This window comes from Ambystoma mexicanum, chromosome 2q (assembly GCF_040938575.1).
Source record: "Ambystoma mexicanum isolate Mex_15411 chromosome 2q, UKY_AmexF1_1, whole genome shotgun sequence".
NCBI lineage: Eukaryota > Metazoa > Chordata > Amphibia > Caudata > Ambystomatidae > Ambystoma > Ambystoma mexicanum.
This window is the reverse complement of record NC_090924.1, coordinates 684,225,790-684,239,368: the sequence shown is the minus strand read 5'-3', so window position 1 is coordinate 684,239,368 and position 13,579 is coordinate 684,225,790. Positions and strand designations below refer to the sequence as shown.

General features: G+C 48.4%; 1 protein-coding gene across 1 annotated transcript in view; it reads left to right on the top strand.

Moving 5' to 3' along the window:
• The first annotated feature begins 2,319 nt into the window (after positions 1-2,319).
• Positions 2,320-13,579, top strand: part of LOC138569679 (hemoglobin larval subunit alpha-like) — a 47,639-nt gene continuing 36,379 nt past the window's right edge. Inside the window, exon 1 of the mRNA XM_069647867.1 lies at positions 2,320-2,531. Within this exon, the coding sequence (XP_069503968.1) occupies positions 2,437-2,531 (95 nt within the window). The 5' untranslated portion in view covers positions 2,320-2,436. The remainder of the gene's footprint in view (positions 2,532-13,579) is intronic.

Genomic DNA, 13,579 nt, shown 5'->3' with positions numbered 1-13,579 from the left:
TATGATCCCTGCCTGCCCCACACCTGCCCCCTCCCGTGCTTGTGGGATTTCTTGTAAATATGGGGTTGTCCTGGGGAGACCCCCGGCTGGCCTAGAGTTGGGGTTTGCTGCACAGTACTTTGAGACGAGATAGCTGCACCTTTGAGATGGATGGAGGGTGCAGGTATATTACTCCAACACCAATCAATAAGGACAACTCCATGTTTTGGCAAAGGGGAGTCCGTTTAATGTCAAGTACAAAAAAGGGGGAAACATGGAAATCAACAGTGATGCGATAGTCCGTCTCGCTTCAACTCCCGCGAACTTCATACAAACAGTAACATTTATACCCAAAACTCGCCATCATTGATGTGTAACACTCAAAAGTTGGCATGCAATTCTATTAGGAAAATAGGAAAAGGTAACTTTACTTTAGGTACTATATCTGTATATGGTAACGGAGAGAGGGGATTGTTTAAACACTATTAGGTGGGCGTCTACGCCCTTCCTTCTAACATTACTCTTGTAGATGTCACTAAGAGTACGATGTCCCATTGGTTCTACTATCTACAGGACCCTAGATTATTTGGTCCATTGTGATTGGGTTGGCTTCTACCCCATGCATAAATCTCCATTTTACATAGCAGCACGCAGAATGGTCAGCCCGTAGATTCACCCGGCCTCCCTTCAATCAATCATTACTTTGGTGGCTATGTGTCAATTAGTTGGCTGTGGTTGGCCTCTGAACTGTATCTTCTTGTCAGAAGAAGTTATGATATCTCTGTCTGGGCGACAGCCAGGCGTAGGTGTGAACCCGTGCTTCTTCTTGCTCGGATGGTCATGTGCTGCTCACACCGTGAATCTGCCTGGTTTCCTCCAATTTGTGCATTTAATTCTTATTCGGCTTGCCACCTGCCTACACCTCATTATCTCGGCCTTCCTGAGATAGGCTATTCTGTTCTTAAGTTTCGATTCCACGAAGATACTGTTCGCTCCTTCCATTGGTCTGACCTTGGCTCTTCCTGACTCACGTTGCCTCTGATGAGTTTCGATTCAGCCATCTCTTCTCGTTTTAGCTGGAATACGAATCCTGTCCTGTTTGTCCTCTAGTAACCTGAGTTAATTCTGCTTTTGTGTAAAGTGGACTCGCACTTGTATAGTGTGCTTCGTTGAGGTAGATATGTAAAGGTGGCATTTGCTGCTGTCTATCTTCTACTAAGCATAGCAAGCTGCACTGTTTTCTTAGCTTTCTTGCAGTTTCAAGCATGTGTACAGGCGTTAGCTGGTTGAATGACTTCATCCTGCTTTACAGCTTAATTTTCTTTATATTTCAAAATCGTCTCTCCTTCTAGGTTCACAATATCCTTATTCATGGCATTTCGTCTCTGTGTGTCATTTTTTGGTTCTGCACGTTAGTCCGTGCCCTCGTGATGTCACCATTCGTCTTCCATTAAGGACTTTTGAGTTTCTTCCCGGGACAGTGTTTAGACTATCTTCATTTCATCTTACTTGCTGGTAGGGTTTTTTCAATGGATACCTTACTGTCCATGGTTTTCTAGGTATCAGTACTTCAACAGGTGTTGTTCTCCTGATTGGCACTGGGCAGAGCCCTACTGCGGCTCTCTGCTGGTTTATTTGCTCATCATACGTCACATATCTTGGTGTGAACGTTCCTGGTACTTCAAAATGGGCAACTGGAGTGCAGACTTTATTTGGGACCTCCTCTGCAGGGTTTTTCCCCCCAGACCCTCTTTCCCCCACCACCTCCCTTCCTCACCCAAAGCCTTAATGCCCAGCCCCACTGCAGACACACTAATAGTAACACAAACACACACTCACATTTACCTACTCCCCATCCCCCCAAACCCTGCTCACACCTACAGACACATAGACAGAAAACACTCAGAAAAATAATTACTTGGACCCAGAGGCATTTCTGAGGGTGCTGAGGGGACTATAGCCCCAGGTCTTTTGTTGTAGCCACGGATAGAAGCGCATGGGCTACAACCAAAAGGCTAGCTAGCCCTGAGTCCCAACAGTCCCGACATTAGCGTAGCCCCAGTTCTTATCCAGACCTAGAAGCACTCCTGCCTGGACCACCAGCATATTCCCACCAAAGTGCCTTTTTGAAACGGCGTACCAACAACTATCCACAACCTGTGCAGGCAGGGCAATATTGTGCTTGTGTGCGGCCCTTTACACACCCAGGCGCTGGCAGCCCGTTTGTGGTGCACGTGCACATCGAGATAAAGCTGACTGGAGAGGCCCCCTTCAGCCGCGAGGCATTGTCCCTGCGCAGATAAGATTAAGAGCCTGGGTGGCTCCTGCAGGGACCAGCAAGGGTACCTATCAGGCGCGCTCTGCCCTCCACTTTCTCCTTATAACTGGGGCCCGTGCCAACACGCGCACGCTGCCAGTTTGCACCAGAAGTTGATCCCGAGCCCAGGAGCGCCAAGGATGAGGCTGACCGACGCTGAGAAGACTGCGGTGCTCTCCCTCTGGGGGAAAGTGTCTGGCAACCTCGAAGCCCTGGGGGGCGAGGTTTTGGCGAGGTAACATGTGCGGATGTGCCCATACGTCACAAACCATTTGCCGTCCCTTTTTTGCATATCTATTTATAAAAAGATGTACTTGTAACGCGTTTGCATCGAACTCAATCGCCTCTAGGTGGAACAGTTTACTGTATCGGGCACCTTCTTAAGAATGAATAAGCCAAATGTCTAGTTGGTCAAAGGTTACTGAGTAGTCTTGTATTATTGGCAAGATTCTCAGGTGAGGGGAATGTGTGTCCATGGTGCTAGCGCTGATGTCCCTGTGGATGGCACAGCATTATGTCCCTGGGTGGCATTTCGCATTCATTATATTTCGTTTTAAAATGTGTTACTTTGCAGTCATTATCAGCTTTGGAAAAAAAACAATTACATGTCTGGTCTGATGATTTCTTTTGATTCCAATCCATTTCTGAAAGGATTTATGTTTGGGAATTGTCACAGGATTTGAAGGCAGTTCTTTAATTCAGATGCCAGAGCTCATTGCCCCCATATCACTTTCCTTACCCACCGTTTTGCCCCATGTCATTTTCATAGCCCTAGTGTTGCACCAGTGCCACTCTCATTGCCCCAATGTTGCCCATGACACTCTCACTGACCCAGTGCCATCCCATGTCACTTGCGGTGCTTCGGTTCTGCCGCGTGTTATTCTTTCTGCCCCATGTCACTTTCATGGCAGCAGTTTGGCAACATCACTCTGACAACCTCAGTTATGGTCCATTTCAGTCTCACTGCCCAGTTCTGAAGCATTATTCTATTGTCACGATCCCTGTTCCATTCCATATCACGCGCAGCTCAGTGTGGCGCTGTGTTATGCTCACTGCCCGATGTCACTCTCCACGCCCAAGTTCTGCCCCATGTCACTATCACTGACTCATGTATGCCCCCATTTCACCCTCACTGCCACAGTTCTGCCCCATTAGCCCTGGTGCACCCTGTGTAGCTCTCACTGACCCATTTCTGCAACACGTGACTTTCACAATCACCACACTAGCTCAGACATATTTAAAGTCACTTTATTTGCTTAGCCTGTGTTCTTTCTTCTGGCCTCCAAGGGACACCACGGGAATCAATGGGCCAGATATATCACTGGCGTGGGGGGCATTACTGTTAAAAACAGGCTTCCTACATACTGGGCACACTGTTTTCCAAATGTGCAGCTTACCATTTCATAGAAAAAAACAAAAAAGCCATTTCCAAACTGAAACTTGCTTCTGAAACTTACATCCACTCGTTTTCTTTAAACTGTGTTTATTTCTCTTGTTTGACGATCACACAAATAACCTCTGCATCTCCCTTTGTGTTTTATCACAGGCTATATTGATAAAGATATGATATGCTTATCAAACTACTTAATAGCAAAGAAAAGGTTCTATTGTGCTTACAGCAGTTGTTACGAAACACAATCGTGGGCTCATGGGTGGCAACTTTAGATTTTCACTATGGAGGCAGAATTCCCCACCCCCCGCTCTGAATATAATCAACAAGCAGGCAACCAGCACAAATCATCCCCCGGCCCCCTGGCCAAACACATTTGAAAGCACTTGTTTTTTTAAATAAGAAATTGCAAAACTTCATAAAATTAACAATTTTAAATATATAACTTCTCAGCAACCGTGACTCAACCTGTTGAGATACCATGGTAGCCTTCTACTGTAGGGCATGTCTATGTATCCCTTAATTTGATATGATATGGTATTTATAACGCGCCTATACACAAGTGTTTCAAGACACAACCTGCATTACACAGTGCAATTCACGTACATGACTTCAAAGTTAACAATGTCCAGCCACACTGACCCTGTGCATAGATTAATTGAGGATGTACCATTGGTGGGTCATTCATAATGGGCGAGAGGGCAGCGACCGGCCGGCACCCTCAGCCATTATGGAGGAGCCGAAGAGCCAGCCCAGTGTTAACACTGAGCCCTCCCTCAGCTGCTACTTTTGCACTTGCGGGAGTGCTTTTGGGCTGGCTTGAACTGTCAGCGGGAAACATGTTTTCCGTTTGACGGTTTTGTTCCCCAGCCTTGCATGACATATTGGGGATGCTAGCTGTGGAACTGCATGTTTGTACGTGCAAGGGGGGCGCTACTGCACATTAGTGCTTTGGCACGAATGTGTAGGAACCAGGAAGAAGTCTTTGCCTCCTAGCGTCAATGATGAAGCAAGTATTATAAGTGTTATTAAGTAGCTAGACTGTCATTTTAATACAGTCAGTCTAGCATTTCTTTACTGTGGCAAAACATTTTGTATTAGGCATAGTTGACAAAGGAAGTATGATAAGTGTTATTATGTGGCTAGACTGGCATTTTGGAGCAGCTAGTCTTGCCACTTCCTACTGTGACATAACATATTGTATTGGGCAACTTCAATAAAGTAAGCATGAGAAGTGTTATCACATGGGTAGACTGGCATTTGATGAAGCCAGTCCAGCCATTTCCTGTTATTGTATGCCATTTCAGATTTGGAACCCCCCCATCCCTCTTGGTTGGTTTGGGCTCCCTTGATATCCTTGTTTGCGCTGGCATATTTGGGATAAATATTTATGTCCCCCCAATTAAAAAAATCAGTAGCCACCACTGGTATGTACAGCCAGAAACTGAAAACTGTAAACAATTATATAGGGACAACCTGAAATTCCTGCAACCATTGCTAAAAAAACACAGGGGAAGTTTCCTCCTTTCCCCTTGTATTCGGCACCTATAGGTGATATTTTATCTGTTAAACAGACTGTCTTCGACTATTATTTGAAACTGAGGTATGAGTGATATCTCTTATGTTAAATGGACTATTTTTGGCTGGCTAACTACCACATTATTTGAAGCTGTGCTGGGCGTGATGACTGATTGACTTAAAAGAATGCAGTCCCTTGCTGAGTGCATAGTGCATTTTTGCAACAGCTGAATTAAAAAAAATATATATATATATTTTTCATTCAGTTGATACACGATACAACTTTTAAAAAATAGAAAGAGCAGAATTTTCCACTTGCACATTACTTTATCTGTTAGTTAAAAAGAACATGGAAGATTAAATACATTTTCCTCCATAAGAAAGAGAGATGGAAGATTAACCACTCCGAATTTCCCATCATAAATGTCCTCCAAAGCTCCTCCAGAGGCGAGTTCATGTAGTGCCAGTATTTCTGAGTGCTATAGTCCTTAAAGAAGAGAGCGCTATGCAGTGTAGTAACAGGTGCTTGACGGTTTCCACACAATCATTACCAAATAAGCGACACAGCCTTGCCTCCCGAGGGATGTTCTGCAATGCATCACAAATTTCTAAAGATATGACACAATTGAATTTGATTTTTAGGTAGTCCAAAATTACATAGTTTCCTTGCAAAGCACTCAATGTACCCCGACTCCCTAGTGTGGGTAGCAAGATATTCCGTAAAACATAGTGCCCGCATCCTGCCAGATAACTTAGTAGTGCACTGTTCAAGACCCTCCCACCGTAGGTGCGAGGTGATGTAGTTCTTCAGTTTACTGCGTGGCCAGTTTATTCAATCATCCAAATCACTTGATAGGTGAGTAAGGCAACACTTTTATGATTTTCATCACATTGCTAATTTGTCAAGACTTGAGGTCCACGTTGATTAGGTATAGCTCCGTCCCCAAGCACCAAACAGATAGATAGGATCAACTCGCTGTTTAGTTATTGGGGCCACAGGTGGCAGGAATAAGAACACCGGGTCCCCTGGTGGCTGCAATTGAAAAAGCGGGCTAAACAGTTGCAACAGCAGGACACAAGGCACTAGGTAACCAGTGAAATGCGTAAAAAAGAAACACCTACCAGTTGGGGAGCTGAGGAAAGACAGGAGGGAGGAAGTGTAACAGAATTCCTGCTTACAGGGTTCCCCCCAGGAAGGTGTTGGATGTCCCCTCAGTAAGATGTGTGCAGCACCAGTAGGAGCCAGTGAAGGCATATCAAGGCAGAAGCAGAGACTTACTGGGTAGCCCCTGAGTGGAGGGTGTAGGCGAGGCACGGCCTTCACAGAGGTGGAAAGTCCAGCGTAGTTCCAGAAAGGCAGATCCAGGAATAGTCCAGAAACATAATCCGAGGTCAAAGAACACCAGACTGGCAAGATGCGAGGCGTCGTCCCAGGGAAAAGGAAAAAGCAATCCAAGCCGGTAGCCGAGGTCGGAGCAGTTCAGAAGTGGCAGTCCAAACAATACAAAAGCCGGGAGCAGAGGTCAGAGCAGTTCAAGAAAGCAGTCTGGAGGTCGTCGTAACAAAAGGGTGACACAAAGAGGATATCCAAAAACAGGATGCCGAGGTCAAAAAGCCAAGAGCCAACAAACAAGGTTGAGAAGACAAAACGCCACATGCTGGGAAAACAACAGCTGAGAAGCGCCGTGTGGCGTGTACGGCATCCGTTTATACATGGTTACTGGGTCACGTGAACAGGACTGCCGTATCACGTGACGCACACAGGGCTGTCGTGCTGTGCAGACCAACAAGTTTGTTGGCGTGAGCTAAGTCACCATGGCAACTGCCATTGTAAATGCGGCCGATGCCGTCCTGAGTACCACATCCCGTATGGTGCACAGAATCGTGTCAGCAGAATGGTACGGCGACAAGCTGGTTGGGCCTTGCTCTGCTGCTGCGGTTTTTGTGCAGGGACCCTAGGAGAGGATGTGTCTCAGGGTGGTGGGTGTGAGCCAGCGGATTGTAGGGAAGGTGAATGCATGACAGACCCCCCCCAAAAGCACAGGACCCCGTGGGGTGGACAGATTGTCCTTATGGAAACGGGAGACCAAGAGCAGGGCATGGACCTCACTATCAGGCTCCCAGGACCTCTCCTGAGTGCCGAAACCCAACCAATCAACAAGATAGTATAAATGGCCTCTAGTCGCGCGAGAACCAAGGATGGCGCTGACCTCATATTCGTCAGAGGAACCCTACAGGACAGGATCATGTGGCAAAACAACACGTGTGGATGTGGGACACAGCTTGAGTAGGGAAGTGTGGAAGACAGGGTGTTTGTGCCAGGCAAACGGTAAGGAAAGGCAGTAGGCCACAGGATTGACAATCTTAGTGATCATGTAGGGACCGACAAAACGGGGAAGCAGTTTACGGCAACCAGGCAAGTGAAGGTGTCGGGTGGAAAGCCACACTCTGTCCCCGGGCGCATAAGGAGGGCCTGGGGAGCGTTTCCTGTCCGCAGCCTGACGCATCACTGCCTGTGACTCACGAAGATGAGTGAGGGTCTGGGCATGGACGAGTGACAAGTCCCTGACACAGGCAGTGGCAGCAAGTGCACGGGAAGAGGACAGGTCAGGGAAGGGAAGAGTTTGTGGGTGCTGACCATAAAGGGAGTATAAAGGGGAAAAACCTGTAGAGGAATGAAGGGCGTTGTTATACGCAAATTCTGCAATGTGTAGTACATGGTACCATGAACGTTGATTCTGCAAGGACAGACAACGTAGGTACTATTCCATTGTCTGGTTGACACATTTGGTTTGTCTGTCCATTTCAGGGTGATATGAGGTTGAAAACCGGGCGTCAATGCCAAGCAACCCAGTGAGAGCCCGCCAGAATCTAGAGGTGAACTGGGAACGCCGGTCAGAGATGAGAACAGAGGGTAAACCAAAGAGACAGAAAACAGAACGGAATAATAACCCAGCCAGAGTGGGAGCTGAGGGTATACCTGAGCAGGGTGTAAAACGGGCCATCTTGGTAAATTTATCCACTACCACCCAGACCGTGTCGTAGCCTTGTACTCTTGGTATATCCATCACAAAGTCCATAGAAACCGTGTGCCAAGGCCTGGGTGGTATGGGTAGGGGTTGGAGCAAGCCCAGAGGATGACCTTTATGGGTCTTACACTGGGCATATACTGAACAGTTGGTCACGTAGGAGTACACATCCCTACACATTGAGGGCCACCAACACCAGCGCTGGAGTAAGGACAGGGTAAGTTTCTGGCCTGGGTGTCCATTTATAAGGGAATCATGGGCCCATTCCATAGCCTGAAAACGTGTGTCCAGTGTGGGCAAGAACAATCTGTCTTGTACAAAGGGCAAACCATCGTGATATACCGGATCCCAATCAAAGCGGAGCTCAGGATGCAGGGACACCCATTGGCGGACAGAGGTCAGTAGACATGCCGCGAGGAGAAGGCCAGAGGACAAGGCCTGCACTCCTCTTTGCAGCTCCGCTGCGAGTGCCTCCATCAGCTGTGCTCGATCAGCTGTCTGCTGACTTTAATCTTCATTTCGGAGCCCCAGCTGATCCAGCGCGTCTCGCGCATATTGCAAAGGCCTCCTCCATGGAAGGCATGATCACTGCCTACAATGCTTTTAAAAAAGCATCTTTCGAATCTCCCGCCGAATCGATGCCGCTTCCCGCCCGCAGCCCGCAGCCTGATACGGCTTCCCGCCCTGCCGGCTCCACCCCCCCCACCATAAAGGGAGACGGGGCTCACCGCCAGGCGAAGCCGCGAGGAGAAGGCCAGAGGACAAGGCCTGCACTCCTCTTTGCAGCTCTTCGCTGCTCGTCTGCCATTTGCCACGATACTATGCAACGTGACAGAGGTAAGGAGCTTGCCCACTGCCTCCTCCTACACCAAGACTTGGCCACCAGGAGCTCCAGACTACGTGCTCGCACTATAGAGCCCACCATCAGCTCCAATCCCCTTCCCACTAACATCCGCAATGCGCGGCTATGCTCCCGTATCTCGCAACCCACCCCTCCCACCTACATGGCCATACTCAGACGGTTAACCACAAAGCCTAAAGCCTTCTCAATTACCCCCTATACAGTAGCAAATGATACACTCCACCCCACCCCTAATTGTACCACCTCTACCCGCAATTTCTCCCCATCCGTGCCCACCACCACTGAAACTGCTCCCCCCAGTGCTAAATGTGTGATATGCAATTCTTCTACCCCCAGTGTGACTGCTATTGTGCCAAATGTGATCTCACCTGTGCCCACCACCACCGAAACTGCGCCCCCCAGTGCAAAATGTGTGATATGCAATTCTTCTACCCCCATTGTGAATGCTATTGTGCCAAATGTGATCTCACCTGTGCCCACCACCACTGAAACTGCACCCCCAGTGCAAAATGTGTGATATGCAATTCTTCTACCCCCATTGTGAATGCTATTGTGCCAAATATGATCTCACCTGTGCCCACCACCACTGAAACTGCGCCCCCAGTGCAAAATGTGTGATATGCAATTATTCTACCCCCATTGTGAATGCTATTGTGCCAAATGTGATCTCACCTGTGCCCACCACCACTGAAACTGCACCCCCCAGTGCAAAATGTGTGATATGCAATTCTTCTACCCCCATTGTGAATGCTATTGTGCCAAATGTGATCTCACCTGTGCCCACCACCACTGAAACTGCGCCCCCCAGTGCAAAATGTGTGATATGAAATTCTTCTATCCCCACTGTGAATGCTATTGTGCCAAATGTGATCTCACCTGTGCCCACCACTTCTAAACCTGCGCCCCTCAGTGCTAAATGTATGATATGCAATTCCTCTACTGCCCCCCACCACAACACCACTGGAGCCCCCAGCTCCACACCGACCATGCCCATCACCTCACCCTCTCCTCCCACAGACCCCTCCCTAGTCGTCACAGAACCCCACCTCAAATGCGCCGTGATCAATGCTAGATCCATCAGCGCCCACGCTCTAGACATCCACGACCTCATAACCACCCATGACCTTGACCTGCTCATGATATCAGAAACCTGGCTACACGAGGCCTCTGGCCCTGCGCTCTCCCTGGCACTCCCTTCTGGCTACTCCATCACCAGACAAGATTGCCCCTCTAAAGGTGGAGGTGTCGCAATTATCGCTAAGGACTGCTATAGTATTAGAAAGGTAGAAAAATCCCTACACAGCAACAACGACTACCTCCAAGTCAAAATTATCCTCTCCCCCAACTGTACCATTACCGCTCATATTGTCTATCGCCCTCCTGGCCCAATAGAAGACTTCCAAGCCTCCCTCATCCATCTTCTATCTGACAACCTCAAAAAACATTTGAAAGCCATTCTCCTTGGGGACGTCAACCTAGGCCTCCAGGATAAAAAGGACCCAGCAGCCAAATCCTTTGACTCAGCCCTAACAACACTAGGCTATAAGAACACTATCTTTAGCCCAACGCACACTCAGGGCAGAACACTCGACTGGATTGCTCAGCACAACTGCCCACTCATCATCACTGGAAACACTCCTACCCCATGGTCTGACCACCATATCATCACATTTAGCATCCTCACCACCAGCTCCTCTACCCCGCCACCCCAACCCCTACCACCTTGCCTCACAAGAAGCTCCCGCCAGCTCACTAAGGAAAGACTACTGCCCTTCCTCCAAGGCCCAGCCTTCAGACCACCTTTTTCCACAGACCCAGAAACTCTTGCATCAACCTACGATGCTGCCATTAAAGCAGCTATCAACTCCATTGCCCCACTAAAACCCCGTAAATACAAACCCACCACCCACTCTAACTCCTGGTTCACCCCAGACTTGCTCGCACTCCGAAACGAGAAAAAGGCAGCACTTACTCAGTGGCAAACGTCCCACACTGACAAAGACAAGCTGATCTTTAAAGCCTGCTCTACGGAGTACAAAAAAGCTATCACCCGGGCAAAATCCAAATCTTTTGAATCCAGAATTTCGGAAGCCCAATCCAGCACAAAAGAAATCTTTGCAATTTTTAGGGAGCTAGAGACTCCTACTCCCACCCCCCAGAACTTCACCAAAGACAAAGCCTGGTGTGACGAAATTCAAACGGCAATGCTAACAAAACTGAGCCGCCTCCAAAGCAAAATACTAGCTACCAAACAAGCCCTGCCCAATACTCATATCCCTGTCCCACCACCAGCCCAAGACCCTCCCCAACCCTTCTCCTTCAAATCCATACAGGAAAAGGACATCATTAACATAATGAAGAACATCAAAGCATCCAACTGTAAGGGTGATGCCTGCCCAGCCTCTCTCATCAAGGACTGCACTGAAGCGCTTGCTCCCTTCCTAACAGCATTTGTTAATGCCTCCTTCGCAACAGGGAAAGTCCCCACCTCCCTCAAGGAAGCATGGGTCCGCCCCCTCTTAAAAAAACCAACTCTCGATCCCACCTCCCCCAACAACTATAGACCCATCACCACTGTCCCTTTCCTCCTCAAAATACTGGACAAAGCAGCCTATCTGCAGGTTCAGCACTTCATCGAAGAAAACAAACTCCTGGGACTCCGCCAATCTGGCTTCCGCCCTAGACATGGGACTGAAACCGCCCTACTTGACCTGAAAAACCAAATGGACGATGCCAGAGACATGGGCAAACCAGCTCTTCTCCTACTCCTTGACTTATCTGCAGCGTTCCATCTCGTAGATCATGACGTCCTTTGCCATCATCTCTCCTCCACTGCCAAGTTCTCCCCTGATGCCACAGCATGGATCACATCCTTCCTACAAGACAGAACCATGCAAGTATTCTCCGTCTAGCCTCTGCCTCACCCACTATCATACTCTTTGGCGTGCCCCAAGGCTCATGCCTCTCCCCCACACTCTATAACATCTTCACACGACCCCTCTTCCTCATCCTCGACGCTATGGGTATATCCTACACTAACTACGCGGACGATACCCAGATCCTCCTTACCCTCACAGGCAACTACGACACTGACTCCATGACCCTTAACAACCTCTACAACACCATCCAAGCCTGGATGGCAGACAATGGACTATGCCTCAACTCTGACAAGACAGAACTCCTACTGGTAGGTTCCCCCGAAACGCTAAAAAAACTTGACTCCCAATTCAGTCACTTCACCATCGACACCATCAAAATACCTGTTTCAGACTCGTCAAAACTCTTGGAGTCTATCTAGACTCTAACCTTTCCATGGACAGACAAGTCAACGCCATTGCCTCCTAAGCCGCGTATCATGCTAAACTGATCAACGCAGTCAGGCCTTTCCTCTCCAAAGAGAACTGCACAAACATAGCCAGAGCCATCACCGGCTCCAGGCTAGACTACTGCAACATACTCTTCCTAGGAACCTCAAAAAGAAACTTGAAGAGGCTACAAGTCATCCAGAATAGTGCTCTCCGAGCAGCCCAAGGTATTGCCAAAAGGGACCACATCTCGGAAGCCAGAAAACTAGCCCACTGGCTCCCAATAAAGGAGAGAATAATTTTCAAAGCGCTCACACTGACACACAAATGCATCCATCTCACTGCCCCCGACTACCTCTCACAAAGAATCCACTCCGTCGCCTCTACAAGACCAACAAGATCACCCTACACCAACATGCTCTCTGTGCCACTAGTAAAAAGATCCAGAGCAGGTGGATCCAGCTTCCCTTATCTCGCACCCACTCACTGGAATGCCCTACCTCCCACCATCCGCAGTGAGCCCTCCCTCCTAGCCTTCCGCAAAGCATTGAAAACCACCCTCTTCTCATAAGGTCCCTCGCAGCAGCATGAATACCAACCATAGGACCCACTGCTTAAGTTGTATTGACCAACCACATAAGCTGTAATGATAACCTTGCTTGTTCCTATCTGTAATATGCCTCTTACTGATACCATGCCTGTAACTAAGCTCATGCAAGTAACAGCGCCTCAATGCCCCTGGGCTGCTTGCGCGCTATACAAATTTAAATAAAATGTTGGGGGAGTACATAAGCAGATTATATGTTTCCTGTCTAGTAGTGTTTCTGGGAATACAGGAAGGTAGACCCCCCCCCAGCAAGCGAGATAAGGCGTCGGCTTTCCCATGTGTGACCCCTGGGCGATGTCTGATCACAAAATCGTAAGCAGAAAAGAACAAATGGCACCATACTTGACGGCTGTTGGCGCACTTCAAGGTGGCAAGGTCTTGTAAATTGCGATGGTCAGTGTAGACCGTGATTTGATGTTTGTCCCCCAGAAGGTGATGTCTCCATACCTGAAAGGGGTCTTTTACCACCAGTAACTCCTTTTCTGTGACAGTGTAATGGAGTTTGGTGGACGTGAATTTGCGTGAATGGTAGGCTACTGGGTGCAAAAGGCACGTGGCTGGGCATGTCTGTG